This window comes from Oratosquilla oratoria, chromosome 21 (assembly GCF_046742065.1).
Source record: "Oratosquilla oratoria isolate Oo_2021 chromosome 21, ASM4674206v1, whole genome shotgun sequence".
Classification (NCBI taxonomy): Eukaryota; Metazoa; Arthropoda; class Malacostraca; order Stomatopoda; family Squillidae; genus Oratosquilla; species Oratosquilla oratoria.
Window position 1 is genome coordinate 34721160 of NC_134797.1, and position 16893 is coordinate 34738052.

Sequence of the window (16893 nt, forward strand, 5' to 3'; positions counted from 1 at the left end):
GTGTTGTCCGGTAACAGAATCGAACACGCACCCGGAACTCAATGTCTGTTACCAAGTAGAGTCCTTACTATAATTTATGACTAATGTCTCAAAATAAATACACGCATTGGACTGTCTGGATGAAAAAAAAAATTCCAGTCTAGGTTTATTTTTAGATCTAAAAATCTTCCATACCAAGAACCCTTTTATTTTATCCATTTAACTACGCCCTATCCCCCCCTCCTCCTCCTCTTTCCCCTTATCTCGAAAATTTCCTTCCATGCCTGGTGGAACATTCTTGATTTATTGTGTCGCCAGGTGATTTTATTATTCTACTTTTTTGTGATATCCCCACCTTGTTTGTGAAATAGCTGCAATTCCGTGTTGTCACACGTAAGCAAAGATGGTCAGGAATGCTATATCCGATTTGTTGATAATAAACAAAAAGACGGTAAAAATAGATAAATAGATACAAAATACTAGTTGACTGAGTTTATTCTAATCATTGTCTATCTGAATTGAAGATCAAATTATTTCAGCTTTCTAACCTAAGATTTGAATCTACAGACACGTCTATATGGAAATGATTAACTGATGTATTAAATACACATGTGTATGCATATGGTTGTGTATGTGTGTGTTTGCGTGTATCTACCAAATTGTATTTACCTTACTGTAGTATACAAGCAGGAATGTACGCTCATGGGGCCCTGTCTCTTATTCTCCAAATGTGTGTATATATATATATATATATATATGTATAATATATATATATGTATATATATATATATATATATATATATATATATATGTATATAATATGTAGATGCATATATGTATATACTGTATATATATGTACATATATGTGTATATATATACATATATACATATATATATATATACATGTATATATATATATATATATATATATATATATATATATATATATATATATAATATATGTATGATTCCAGCTTGGGCTATCATCCTCAAAGCTATTCATGGCGTTCACACAAATATATGTAAAAGTTTTTTATGGGTATGGATGTGTGTGTATGTTTGTTTTTTGGAGGGGGAAGTACTGGATCACGTGCTGGGCTCGTGATCGACTGCTATTACCTCCTTCGGATGAGAGTTCAGAGCTTATAGAGTCCGATCAATGTGCAACACTGTGACCTTAACAACACACCACACACACCCATTCCCTTGCTCAAAGGTGAATGTCAGTGATTGCAGTATTGATGAAACCTTTCCATGCCTTGAGCGCGGAGCATACTCGGCACTACAGCGTTGCAGACGGTGACGCTAGCTATTGCATCAACAAGCCGTATGTGTGCGTGCGTGTGTGTGTGTGTGTGTGTGTGTGTGTGTGTGTGTGTGTGTGTGTGTGTTAGTATGCGCGTGTACATGTGTGCAATGTATATATGTAGCTATGTACTGTAGGTATATATGTGTGTGCGTGAACACATACGTACATGTATATACCTAATTCTATGTGTCTCCATATTGTTTCATTTTATAATATTTCCTATGTTTCTTTGCTTTTAACTCAGTTACAAAAACAAATGTCTAATCTCGTTTTAATCTCCTTCCTTCATTCCCTCTCCGTCCAGTCTCCTCCCATCACACGTCTCCCCTTTCCCCCCTCTCTCCTATCTCCTCCCCCTCCCCTCATTTCTTCTCCTTATTCCCTTCCCCTTACTCCCCTCTCTTCATTCCCCATCCCTGTCTTCCCTCTCTTCATTCCCCTCCACTCTCACTCCCCTCACTCAAACTCCTCTCACTTACTCCTCCCCTCTCTCAAACTCCTCCCCTCACTCCCCTTCCCCTCACCCTTCCGTCCCCTTCTCCTCCCCTGACTCCCCTTCCCCTCACCCTTCCGTCCCCTTCTTCTCCCCTGACTCCCCTTCCCCTCACCCCCCCGTTCCCTTCTCCTCCCCTCACTCCCCTTCCCCTCACTCCACCGTTCCCTTCTCTTCCCCTCACTCCCCTTCCCCTCACTCCCCGTTCCCTTCTCCTCCCCTCACTCCCCTTCCCCTCACCCCCCGTTCCCTTCTCCCCTCACTCCCCCGTTCCCTTCTCCTCCCCTCACTCCCCTTCCCCTCACTCCCCCGTTCCCTTCTCTTCCCCTCACTCCCCTTCCCCTCACTCCCCGTTCCCTTCTCCTCCCCTCACTCCCCTTCCCCTCTCCCCTCACCCCCACTCCCCTCACTCCCCTTCCCCTCACTCCCCGTTCCCTTCTCCTCCCCTCACTCCCCTTCCCCTCACCCCCCGTTCCCTTCTCCCCTCACCCCCACTCCCCTCACTCCCCCGTTCCCTTCTCCTCCCCTCACTCCTACTCCCCTCCTCCCTCCCCCCCCCCCCGTTCCCTTCTCCTACCCTCACTCCCTCTCCCCTCACTCACCTGCTTATCTTGAACCATCTTGATCATGCCGTTCCAGTTGCCACTGGAATCTTTGGTGCCCCACTTCCCGTCCGGTGGGGTCATGACCACGTACCTGGAAGGACGAAACGAAGACTCAGGCGTGAGAAGACAGGTTCCACAAATAAATAAACAAATAAATATATAGATAGATAAACAAACAAACAAATAAATAGTAAAAGAAATTAAAATAAAATCCATTAGATGTCAATCAAACTTTTTTTTTTTTTTAGGTCTAACTACTTATCACATGTAACCAAAGAGCCCAATTTTTTTCACCACTACTGCGTTTCAAATCACTCAAGACCATCATTCTTTTGCAGTTTCATCATTCCTTCGGAGGGCCACTGGTACTCGAACCATTGGCTGTGCGACCGATTACCACAAGACAATGACTCTACCAATTGTACCATGCAGGTCGTTCAAAGGAATGTACTGGAATGGTCGGACCAAGCTCCTGAACATTTCTTTTGTCACCCAACATATTACAATGGCTCGAATCCCAGTGGCGGAGCTAGTTCATCCATTTATCGAAAGTTCACACGACTCGTGCAGATACTTACGTGAAGTTGAGGCGTGACGCCAGTTCGTCCAAGACTTCGAACATGAGCCCCTTGTACGCCACCACCCTGCCGATCTTGTCCTTCATGAAGATTTGCCATGGCGGGTACTGCGTTGGAAGGAAGACAAGATTGGGGAAGTTAGTAGAACGGTACCTCGGTTTCTAAGTTAATATTATTTGGATTGTTGGGTTATTTATTAAATCTACCGGTAGTTTTTATAAGTATAGGTAGGGAAGGTCTTTTTTTTTTTTTTTTTAAATGTTAGAAATCGTTTACCACGGTTGACGAAAGGGTTTAAATGTATGGCCTTTAATACTTAAAGGAGTAGCTCTACATTACGTCAGATATGATAATTCATTTGATGAAGAGAGGTAATATGGTAACGCATTTTATAGGTCTTGTTCCTTGTTCACAGACACACATACACACACTCGTGCACATACACGCACACACACTCACACACACACACACACACACACACACACACACACATAGATAAATTTTTGCTACTCGTTTTTCATCATCGGCTTCTTAAACTCTTTCTACCAGTCATTTTCGTGTTATTTATGTGTTAGCTATTAGCTGACAAATTGATCTAATGAAGTGATGAGAATTATCAAACGTTCCAATACTCTTAAGCAACAATCATTTCATTATGTCTAATAGGATTCTAAATGGTATCACATTTTTCATATCAGTATCTGTAATGAAGTTTACGGTTGGATATTGGAACTCAATTCTCTCTCTCTCTCTCTCTCTCTCTCTCTCTCTCTCTCTCTCTCTCTCTCTCTCTCTCTCTCTCTCTCTCTCTCTCTCTCTCTCTCTCTCTCTCTCTCTCTCTCTCTCTCTCTCTCTCTCTCTCTCTTTTGGGTGTCTCAAGGGTTTTGGGCCATGGGGGAGGGAGGAATTCTCACCCCTTGGAGAGTGTTTTAAGGTTGGGGAAGGACGGGGGGTGTGCCATAACATTTCAGACGTAAATTATTGGAATGTAGATCTCCCAAGAAACCACAAAACTACAGATTTAACAATTTACACATTCTACAGAACATTATATATAAATGTTACAGATAAAATTAAACATGAAATTAATATTTTTCCTTAGTAAAAATGCTTGTAAAAGGGTGGGGTGGATGATTTTTGCGTAAGTAGTACTACAGGGTGAGACAAAAAACACATTGACAACGACTGCCTTTAGTGAATCACCTCTGTGTAAATGACAATTGAAAACGGCTTTCGATGTGTACAGGGTATTAGGCCGTGTTCACACTAGCGGTTTCAACCGCAACGTTTTCAACCTCGGCGGTTCAATTACATTGTAAGTCAATGGAAGCATTTACACACAACCGCGCAGTTTTTTTTAGTATGCATTACCGCCGCGTTTCCGCGCGGTTCAAACCGCTAATGGAGTTACATAGGTGGTTAGAGAGAAATTTAAGATGGGCAATAGAAAAAAAGAAAAATTAAAAACTAAAGATATAGGAATTCAAAATTATATATATATATATATATATATTTACTATTATTATTGGAGGTCAGTTTCTAATTATAGAAAATTACCACGTGCCTCTGGTCCATAGGGATCTTTTAAAGTCTCCTAACGTAATATCAGTTTGATATGCAGTCAGTACCCAATACAGGGAATCGCTTACATAAAGACTGCATTTGAAAATATCTGTCGATGTGTATTTAACCATACAGTTGGCACTCGTACTGTATATTAAAAAGAAAAACAGAAACTGGAGTATAATTTTCTTTTATAAATAATCAAAATATCACAGATATATACCCATGATAACCTTGCAAGAACTATTTCTGTATTCATGAAATTTGAAACGTGATAGAGATTTTTTTATATAAGGACTAATGGAATCACAGAATAGATTATAAGTAAGAACGGGTCATCAGCAGAAAGAGATTGAAAATATTTTCTAAAATACAAAGAAAATTACCACATTTAAAAGATTTCCTGGTCTTTTCTGTGTTTGGATTTCGAGCCGCGCAAACTAACGGCTTCCGTTTCAAGACGAAATATACAGTAAATATTTAATTTTGGACTCGGCAAAGTACTAATAGGTGTAGACTTACGTGTCAGCCATCGCTGAACTATATATCTACTCATTCTGAGCTTTTAGAATACTTTATTTGGTCGAATATTTGCTCTGTTATGGTACTTTTAGCCCATAATCGCGCATTACCCTTTTTCAGTTAGACTACGCGACATGACGTCATAAGCTTTTGACCAATGAATGATAACTTTTTCTTACAAAGCATCTCTGAATTACAAGTATATTGCTTCTTCTATGAACAAAACTATAACATAATGTACCATTGGACTCTATTGTACTCAAATGAAAATAATCTTTAGTATAATGAAGTGTTTTGTTTCAGCGTTGATGTGCTAAAATACAGATCAGGTAGACACATAATTCAAGAAGCGTAGAAGAAAGGAGGGATGGCAAAATTTAAAAGTCATTGAATCAAGATCAGTTTCCACTCATAAAAGAATGCTACGAAACTCTGGTCCACAGAGGTATGTGGATAAAGTATCCCACCCTAATCTACGACCTGTTAAGGTGAGCCCAAATTTTCTCTTCTGAATTGTACTAAATGTGAAAAAATGACGACCTCGATATTATAGATGCTTGTATTAATTTGTCACTTGTTAACATAAGTATGTTAAAATATCTTAACCAGTTTTCTGTTCATTTATTTATCTAATTTATTCTCTCAGTTACAAGATCGTTTAAAGTTACCCGTTCTATTTTGTCACTGTCTCCATTGAGGTTTGAGGATCTCACGCTAGCATATTGTAATATGTCGGTACCAATGTGATTAATTTGTCTTTTGTTTTATTTATTTCCTTATTTTGTATATATATATATATATATATTTATATATTCATTTATATATTTCTATTTTCTGTTCATTTTTATTTTATTATTATTATAATTATTATTATTACTACCTTATTATCATTATTATTATTATTAATTATTATTATTATTATTATTGTTGTTGAATCACAATGGCAAAAGCCGACAAGACTGTGAGAATAAACACCTTGTGAGATCGAAACCTTTATTGGTACTACGTTTCGCTTGTTACAGCTTTTTCAAGTACAGACATGACACACACTCTGAGCACATATAAGCCAACAGGGAAGGAACTGGGAGAGGTTATCAGGAGGGGTGGGTGGTAGGTGGAGGGGGAGGAGGGGGACGGGTGGGACTTGGTGGAGACAAAGGAGGACATTTCGGACAGTTTGTTGAAGTGGACTAAGGGGGACATTTCATACATTTATTTAATGCGGGTAACAGATGGATGATAGGAGGGGCGATGTTAAACATGCCTCTGTTCTGCTCAATGGTTTTGAAGCTTTGAATGGCGGCCACTTCAAAACCATTGAGCAGAACAGAGGCATGTTTAACATCGCCCCTCCTATCATCCATCTGTTACCCGCATTAAATAAATGTATGAAATGTCCCCCTTAGTCCACTTCAACAAACTGTCCGAAATGTCCTCCTTTGTCTCCACCAAGTCCCACCCGTCCCCCTCCTCCCCCTCCACCTACCACCCATCCTCCCTGATAACCTCTCCCAGTTCCTTCCCTGTTGGCTTATATGTGCTCAGAGTGTGTCATGTCTGTACTTGAAAAAGCTGTAACATGCGAAACGTAGTACCTATAAAGGTTTCGATCTCACAAGGTGTTTATTCTCAGTATTATTGTTATCACCATCATCATCATCATCATCATCATCATCATCTTTAACATTGTGATCTTTTAAACTTCTTGGGATGATTTTTTTTTTTTTTTTTTTATATTAAACGTGCCACTGTTCGCCACTTTGAACGATAAGTTTCAGAAAAGTTCAAAGATTCATTGAAAATCCTACGACCACTCTGCCGCTATGCATAGTTTTAGATATAACACAAGTAAGTCTGTCTTTAACGGCCGCCGACTGAAGAAGCCTCAATGTTGAACCTTCTATCAAAAGGCTGACACAAAGATGAATAAAATAGTCTGGCGACATCGATAATCAAAAGTGAGAGTGCCACCCAGTAAGGAAGGGGGTCAATCGAGAGAGGCTGTTGTTCCTCTAACTCTTAGGCTCGTTTCACACGTATCGACTTTGCGCCGTGCGCCGTCCACGACACGGCGTGTGGAAGCGTCCATAGACACCCATAGTTATTTGAGAGCACGACGTCGTGTCGATACGTGTGCCTTAATCCTTCTGCTGGTTCTTCATCTTTTTTCATTTTTTTCTTCTTCTTCACCTTTATTTGTTGTTTGTTTTTCCCTTTTCTTTATTTTTTCTTCTTCTTTCCCTTTTTCGTTTTCTTCTTTTGATCTCCATTCTATTTTTCTTCTCTTTCTCTTTCGTCTTTTTTCTTGTTGATTTTCTTTTCCCTCATCTTTTTTCTTCTTTCTCTTTTTTTTCAAAGGATTACAAAGGCGGAGCATGCCGACAGGAGACCTTTTGATCCATATCTAGGTCGGATGCAAAAAAAAAAATAATAATAATAATAATAATAATATTAATAATAAATTAAAACTATAATAATGTAAATAACAAATAAAATACATAAATAAATGCATAGGTATAGTTGAATAACAAACAAACAGGTAAATAGTAAATGATAATAAATTGACATATAACTAATAATAAATGAAAATCAGACAGACAAATGATAACAAAACAAAAACAAATAATATAAGATAAATTATAATCATTACAGCATCTTACTTAGGTATTTATCTAAATGATTCTTAAAGCTTCGAACTGAACTACATTGCACTACCTGTGCAGGAAGTTTATTCCATTCATTAACTACACGGTTGGCAAAGTTGTTTCTACCTACTTCCAAATTGAATCTATTTCCGGACAGTTTGAGACCATTGTTTCTTGTCTGATTCTCATTCAATGTGAAAATTTGGTCACTTTTGATGTTGTCAATTCCCTTTAAAATCTTAAAGACCTGTATCAAGTCACCTCTGAGTCTACGCTTTTTTAGGGAAAACAGATTCATGTGCTTAAGTCGATTTTCGTATGATTTATTTTTGATATTTGGAATCAGTTTTGTGGCTCGCCGTTGTACTTTTTCCAGTCTGTCAATGTCTTTAATGAGATTCGGTGACCATACGGAAACAGCATATTCCAAATGTGGACGAACTAACGATTTATATAGCTTGTTAATGAGTGATGGACTTTTGAAATCAAAAGATCGCGCAATCAATCCCAGAATCTTATTTGCTTTCTCAGAGGCTGAAATACACTGCTTGGATGATTTGAGGTCGTTACTGATAATTACGCCGAGATGTTTTTCACTATTCACTTTTGTTAACGAATTTCCAAATAACTTGTAATCGTACTTACTGTTATTTTTACCTATGTGCATTACCTTGCATTTACTTGTGTTAAATTTCATTAGCCACTTTTCAGACCATTGCTGTAATTTATCTAAATCTTCTTGAATATCTAATTGATTTGAGTGATCATTTGCCACTCCGCACAGTTTTATATCATCAGCAAATTTGGAAACAGTAGATTTTAGTCCATGGTCTATATCATTTATATATACTATGAATAGAAGTGGCCCAAGAACGGAACCCTGAGGAACTCCACTTGCAACACTTTTCCATCCAGAAGTTTTTCCATTTAAAACAACTCTCTGTTTTCGACCTTTCAACCAATTACTAGTCCAACCTAATAGGCTACCACTTATTCCATGCAAAGCTAATTTAGTAAGTAGTCTTTCGTGTGGGACGGTATCAAAAGCTTTTGCAAAGTCTAAATATATTAAATCTATATTGTTTCTTTTGTCATAATTCGAGATAACTGTGTTGTAGAATTCGAGTAAGTTAGTCACGCAAGAACGTTTCCGTCTGAAACCATGCTGGCTATCATTTATCAAACGGTTACTTTCTAAATGATGTTCCATAGCATCTCTGATGATAGTTTCCATTATTTTTCCTACGATCGAAGTCAAACTTATAGGCCTATAGTTATTTGGTTTCTTTTTGTCACCTTTTTTGAATATGGGAGTAACGTTAGCTAGCTTCCATTCTCTTGGGACATCTCCGGATATGATGGATTTCTTGAAAATAATTTCTAATGGAACAACAATCTCATTTTTCATTTCCTTTAAGATTCTTGGATGCCAACCGTCAGGCCCTGGTGTTTTATTAACTTTGAGTTTGTCTATACACCTTTTAATTTTTTCTTTTGTTATATTTACCGTAGTGAGTAAGTTTACCCCAGACTTTTCACAGGTTTCAGTTTGGAATTCACCTTGAGGTGTTTCGTTTACGAATACCGAGCTAAAATAATTGTTTAAGATATTACACATTCCTTCATTTGAATATTCAAGTTGACCGTCAGCAGATAATAGTGGACCAATGTGATTCCTAACAACCTTTTTATCTCTAATGTAACTATAGAATTCTTTGGGATTCTCTTTGGATTTATCAGCGATGTTCATTTCGTATTGTCGTTTTCTTTTTCTTATTGTCTTTTTTAAATCTCTCTGTATTGATACATAACTTTCATAGTCATTAGATGCACCCGAGTACTTATATTTCTTATAAGCCTGTCTCTTTTTAGCAATACTTTTTTCAGTTTCTTTGTGGAGCCACTTTGGGCGAGCCTGATTTGGGGGACGTCTGTCCTTAAAAGGAATGTAAGTTTGAATCATCTTAGTGAGCGTATTTTGAAATATTTCCCACATCTGATCTACAGGCATTTCGTTTAATTTTGCCTCCCAATCTGTAAGCTGAAGCTCCTGACGTAGTTCTATGAACTGAGCTTTACTGAAATCGGGTATTTTAGAAACACAAGTATCTATTCTAAAATTGTTTAGGAGTTTGAATCTGACTAAGTTGTGATCGCTATTTGCAACAGATTCACCGACTTCTACATCAGTTACCATGCTTTCGCGGCTAGTGATCAATAAATCGAGTAAGTTTCCATATCTTGTGGGCTCTTTTACATGCTGAATTAAGTAATTGTCACCAAGAAAATCAATCAAGCGACTACCTACAGTATATGGCCATGTTCAAGGGTCATCCAATCAATGTCAGTAAAATTGAAATCACCCATTATCAATAAATCCCGGTTGCAGAAACTAGACAGTTCTTGAAATAACAGTTTGTCGTCTGCTAATGATAATGTCTTTGGCCTATGTATTACACCTATATTCATTTTTTTTCCATTTGTTTGGGTTAACTCAACCCACAAACTGTCATATGCATCCTGTTTCACTTTCTCTAAAACACAAGCATGAACATTGTTTTTAACGTACAATAGAACACCCCCACCTTTCTTGTGGTTTCTATCCTGATGAAAGTGTTTAAATCCCGCAATATTAAATTCAGCTTCGAACTCTGTACCATTTAACCATGTCTCAGTTATTCCTATCATATCGAGATTTTCGCTTTTGACATACGCCTGTATTTCTTGAAATTTGTTCCTAATACTACGAGCATTAAAGTACATAGTTTTAAGAAACTCGTGATTATTTCTTTTTGACACATTTTGAGTTTCAATATCATGTCTTATATTATAATTTTGTTTTTTATTTATGCCTTGCTCTATATTATTATTATTTGGTCCTTCATTGACATTCAATGCCTCATTAACATTTCTCCTATCAAAATTAACATTTCCCCCATCACGGACATCTGGTCGATTACGGTCATCCGATCTATTTTGTACATTTTGTCCCCCTACTTCTTCTCATCTTCTTCTTCTCTTTCTTCTTCTTTTTATTTTTCTTCTTGTTTCTGTTCTTCCTTGAATTATACTCCCTTAAATGTTCCTGATTCACATCTGTCACCAACCCAACACCCATCTCCCTATCTGTCGTATATTAAACACCTACCGCACAACAGCGGTGCAAGATTATCCACAAGAATAGAAACGCTGGAAAAGTACAGTCCATAGCAACAAGTCGATTTAGTAACTACTCACGAAGAACACGCGCACATAAAGTCTTCATTCTCTTCGTTGTCACGCCAGCGCTCAATCTATCATATCACTTAAGTATATCGTTATCGCTCTCCATTATCTCAAAATGTCCCTCATGACCCTAGCTCTAGGGAATGCTTCTGTGTTCTAGATTATACGATGAGATCTAGAAACCCTGTCTTAACACGAAACTAGGTGCTGATGGCAGGAGGTAGACGAGGAAGATATGAATATTGTCCAAGATTGTTTGTGATTATGTTTGAACGAAGGTTCTATCGAGGGACTGAAGTTGGACTAGAATGTCTGTTTTCGTCTCTCTCTCTCTCTCTCTCTCTCTCTCTCTCTCTCTCTCTCTCTCTCTCTCTCTCTCTCTCTCTCTCTCTCTCTCTCTCTCTCTCTCTCTCTCTCTCTCTCTCTCTCCTGATTTTTTTTTAAGAGTCTGGCTATACATCTTCTCTACGCTCTTTTGGGGAAGAAGGGTAAGGATCCGAAGATGAGGTTGGTAAGTAGGAGGAGGAGGAGAAGGAGGAAGAGGAGGTGGAAGATGAAGAGGAGGATGAAAAGGAGGAAGATATCTGAAGAAGAGGTAGATGAAAGAATGAGCAACATTCAGAGGAGGACAAGGAAGAGGATGAGGGAGAAGAAAATGGAGGTTAAAGAGAACAAAAAATAAAGAGGAGAAAAAGAAAGAAATTGAAAAAGAAAGAAATTGAAAAAAGAGAACAAGGACTGTAAAGAATTATTTCTGTTTCAATAACCAGCGCTTCTGTCCATGAGACAACATTGCACAGAGCAGATGTGGTCATTGATTGATTGATTGATTGATTATAAGCGTTCAATCTGGTGTCGTAACTAAGATGTGGTCATAGAGACAAAAAAAAAGGGGGGGAGAGGGAGGAGATTTTAGGAGAGCAACAGAAAGGAGGGACGGTAGAAGTTATAAGTGAGCAGAATTCTTCTTTGAGCAGTGATTAGTTTCGAATCATAAAAGAATGTTAGGGAACTCTGCTCCGTAGGGGTGTCACTAAAATTCCTAAGATAATGAGTGTATGAAAGTGATGCACTCAGTATCTCATTCGGGGAACAAAAAGTGAATAAATGAATAAATGATAAATAATAAATAAATTCAAATAAAACATATTAAAGGGGGAAATAAAAGATCAAGATGAAAAACACAGATAAAAGAAAAAAACAAGAAATTGAAAGAAAAAAAATGAAGCATAAACAAAAATGAGCAACGAGGAAATAGAAATTGCAAAGAAAACGAAACGCCTGATCATGGATTCTTAATTGATGTCATGACGTCAGGTTCAGCTAACCTTCGAGTGACGTCACGCCTACCTCATGTCTTTACCTTCACTGAAGCAGCACTGAAGTCCAAGTTGCATGGCTCTGATGTACAAAGGCCGTTGTTCAGTATCAGTGTTTTGCTACATCTTATGTGACTTTGTCATGCGTCAGTGTGATTTGATAACGTAAACTGAGTCTGTCACGTTATGTCAGCATGTGACATGGTACTGATTCACGTCAGTGTGACGTAGTACTGTAACGTGACACTGTGATGGGCTTCCTGTCACGTGGGATTAGGGTGGAGTAGTGTATGGGATAGTATTAATGTAGTTATATTGTGTTGTGACAGAGTTACACAACGCGACACTCTGGTATGACATGTATTCCGAAGAGGTCAGATTAAGAATCAATACAGATATGGTCTCGATGACACTCTCGCATCTTGGAAGAACATCTTCACGAAATCGTTTTGGGAGAAGGAGGAGGCAGGAGGTTAAGGGAGGCGGGCTGTACACGATCAATATTATTGCGCAATATTCCGTATTATACAATATTATTGAATGAGTAGGGATGGTATTGAAGAGGCACGCGTGTTTGGCCTCTAAATTTGATGTCTTCGATATATTGTGTCATTCTTCAATACCATCCCTCCACCGTCAATAATATTGTACAATACGGAATATTGCGCAATAATATTGATCGTGTAGGGCCTTGTTGGGGCAAAATTACCGTGAAGGGTTTTGGGGAGTAGGAAGCTTATCACATGTAGGCTGATGCAGGAAGAGAGAGAAAATCAATCGATAAAACATACACATACACGCACACGTACACACACGATCGCACACACACACACACACACACACACACACACACACACACACACACACAAAGCTATTAAGAAAACTCGAAACAACAGGAGATGTACAAGGAAAATTATTGAAATGGATGGAAGATTTCTTGCACGAGAGAAAAATGAGGTCGGTACTAAAAGATAAAAACTCAACCTGGGAAGAAATGATATGTGGAGTCCCACAAGGTTTAGTATTAGCTCCGATAATGTTTGCTATATATATAAATGACAAGGATGAAGGTGTAGAATGTTATATGAACTTCTTTGGAGACAACACAAAACTACTAAAGAAAGTAAGTACAGAAAAAGACTATTAATCACTACAGAGAGATCTGTACAAAGTCTGGGAATGGAGCCAAAAATGGGAACTGAACTTCAACATCAAGAAATGTAGTATAATGGAGTTTGGAAAAAGTAAAAAAACAATGTCAGGACAATATAAAATCGGTACAAAGGAAATAAAGAAAGCTCCGAAAAGGACCTAGAAGTAATCATCAACAAAAATATGTCCCCAGACAAGCATATAAACAAAATAGTCGGAGAAACCTACATATTACTAAGATCAATAAAGGTGGCTTTTAATTACTTGGATGAAGTAATAGTAAAAAAGATATATATATATATATATATTAGTCACACTGATAAGACCAAGATTGAAGCACGCTGCGACATTATGGACACCCAGCACAAAAAAGAATATAAATAAATTAGAAAGAATCTAAAGAGCAACGACAAAGATGGCCTCAACACTTCCAAAATTGAAATACGAACAAAGACTGTCTAAATTGGAACTACCAACTCTGGAACAAAGAAGAGAGAGAGGAGATCTATTGTCCATTTACAGAATTATGAAAGGCATGGAAGTCCTTGACAGTGAAGACTTATTAAAGGGAGATAAAAGAAAAGTAAGAGGACACGAACAAACTCAAAAAGAAGAATTATAGAAGTGATCTGAAAAAAGATAGTTTTCCACACAGAGTGTTGGATGTCTGGAACAAATTAGACGAAGAAATAATATGTGCAAAAACCATACAAGAATTTAAGAACAAACTAGATGCTGAGAGATAGAAAGACGGGTCACTACGAGCATAGCTCCCCTTCCCGTATAATACAAATAAGTAAATACAATCATGTAAATACACACCATACACACACACGCTCGCACGCACACACACACACACACACACACACACACACACACACACACACACACACACACACACACACACACACACACACACATAATGGAAATATGGAAGTAAAGAGTGCTGAGATTGCAGTTAGGGAATGAATTGACATTTTAAGAAATATGTGAGTTTTTTATGTATACAGAATAAAGAGGAAAACAGAAAAAAATGGAGGAATGGCACAAGAATGTGGAGCCAGAAAGAGAAGGGGATATCTCGATATAATATTTACACTTCCGAGGTTTTATGAAACATTGCAACGATGAACAGAAATGACTCAGTCTTGTTCACTTCCAAGTACCACAGTGTCTAATGCCTTCATCGTATCGCGATGATAATGATGATCATTCTTTCTAATTTCTTTATATTTTTTTTTCGCAGCGTACTCCAATCTTGGTCTTAGTATGACTAATATCTTTTTACCATTGCTTCATACAAGTAATTAAAAGTCGCCTTTATTGATCTTAGTAAATTGTATTTTTCTCCGACCATTGTGTTTATGTGCTTGTCTGGGGACATGGCTTTGATAATAATTACTCCCAGGTCCTTTTTGGAGTTCACTTTCGTTACTTTGTACCAATTTCATATTGTCCAGGAAAGCACAATCTGCCCATCCGTCCCTTTCTTGCATTATATCTATTAACCGTGAATAAAAACAAATCAGGTTTGTGGCGCATGGTCTTCCTTGTCTAAAACCAAGATGTTTTGGATTCACTATATCGTTTTCTTCCAGATGTTTAGTCCATCTATTTTTGATAACGTTTTCATATATCTTAGCTATTGTGCTTGTAAGGGAGATCGGTCTATAGATTGTTGGGTTTTCCTTATCTCCCCCTTTATATTTTGGCACAATATTTGCATTTTTCTAGATTTGCGGTACCTTTCCTTCTTTGAATGAGCAACCTATTATCTTATATATTTTGTCCGATAGTTCATCTGTACATTCTTTTGATATCCAGTTTGCAATTCCGCCCGGTCCCTGTAATTTTCTGTGTGTGTGCTCGCGGGCTGGTTAATGTCCAGTTCTCTGTTTTCCTTAAACAATATGTATTTTATTCTATTTACATGTTTATTAATTTTTTGGTTTTATTGTTGAAATTGAGTGAGAAGTCTTGGACTCAGTCATTTACTTCCTTATATTTTATTTAGATTATTTGTTTTGAATTTTTTATTCCATTTTATTATATTCCGTTTTTATATATTAACTCATTAATTCTTTACATACATCTATTGATTTATTTTATTTTCATTTTGTATTGTTTTATATTTAGTTCCTAATTTTCTATTTCAACTATTTACTTTAGATTTCAGTTCAATTTTATTTTTATGTACTTATTTATTCAGTTATATATATTTTTCATTCATCCATTCATCCATATTATTTTATCTTTATCTATTTATATAATTTTATTTTATTGATTGATTTATTATTTATTTTTCATTTATCTATTAGTTATCTTATTTTTTCATTTATTTGTTTATTTTTGTCCCACAGGACCACCTCCTGCAAGTGACCATCACTGACTTCCGATTACATTCACCATGGTCTTGGATCACATGTTGGACTCGTGATCGACAGTTATCAACCTCCCGGATGAGAGCTCAGAGCTCGCATGACCGATCTACGGGTAATACTGTGACCTTGCACACACACACACACAACTCCATGAATGAACATGTGTATATGTGTGTGTGTGTGCGTGTAAGTGTGTATGTGTACGTGTGTGCACGCAAATCGTTTATATTCACATGCTATACACAAATGTCTGTCTCATCATACCAAAACACGTTAGTTCATCTGTCCTGATCATGCCTCATAAACAGACTTATGGATACTTTTATGTTATACTTTTTTACATAGATGTTACATTTTCAAATTACCATGTACTAGAGAATGATGGATGTGTTTCTCTCTTTTTCTTTTGTAGTACAAAAGGAATTTTAGATTTTTGGTGTCGGCGCCAGACAACTCAAGCACTGACGACATGACGTCACAAACTGTCGAACCGAAATTAGAAAAAAGGCCAATTAATAAGATAAAATAAAATAAGTATATGATAATGATAAATCATTATAGTAGGACTGTTTTCTGCTGCATATCTGATATTGTTATTGCCGTCAAAAAAGCATGGAGATACACTAAATATTAACAAGAAAAAATGCCCTCAAACTGTCAGGACATAAAAGAAAAATTAAAATCGGTTTTACCAAATGCGTCGCCAGTGAATGGAATAAACCTCCAAATGAGCTCATTCAATGTAATGTAGTTTATAGTCAAGTCACCTTGTTATGGACTGAAAGGTCCCATATGATTTGCTTTCTCATGTAACTCAGTACAATTGATCGATATGAATTCTTAAAACATGAAGAATGAAATACATACAGACAGCATTGAAAAAAGACAATGTAATAAGCTGTGTATTCAATATTTTGAAAATTATAAATGTTACCTCAATGTGCCTACAAGAAAAAGTACTGCCATCCGCGAGAAGACAGAACTTCCGATGATAGTCCAACTGCCTCCCAGATGCAAGATATGGAAGATTTGTCACCTCTACCTGTAGGTGCGGCCCTGACAGGCTGGTACCTAGTCTCCGGACTGGGCCTAAACACACTTTTTCTTCTCGCCTTCCTCCAT

At 37.4% G+C, this 16893-nt stretch overlaps 1 protein-coding gene across 1 annotated transcript in view; it reads right to left on the reverse strand.

Moving 5' to 3' along the window:
- The window catches only part of LOC143037055 (ionotropic receptor 93a-like), a 93178-nt gene that overhangs the window by 29474 nt on the left and 46811 nt on the right, over window positions 1-16893 (reverse strand). Inside the window, exons 10-11 of the mRNA XM_076205164.1 lie at window positions 2965-3071; window positions 2384-2477 (exon numbers count right to left, since the gene is read on the reverse strand). Of these exons, the coding sequence (XP_076061279.1) occupies window positions 2384-2477; window positions 2965-3071 (201 nt within the window). The remainder of the gene's footprint in view (window positions 1-2383; window positions 2478-2964; window positions 3072-16893) is intronic.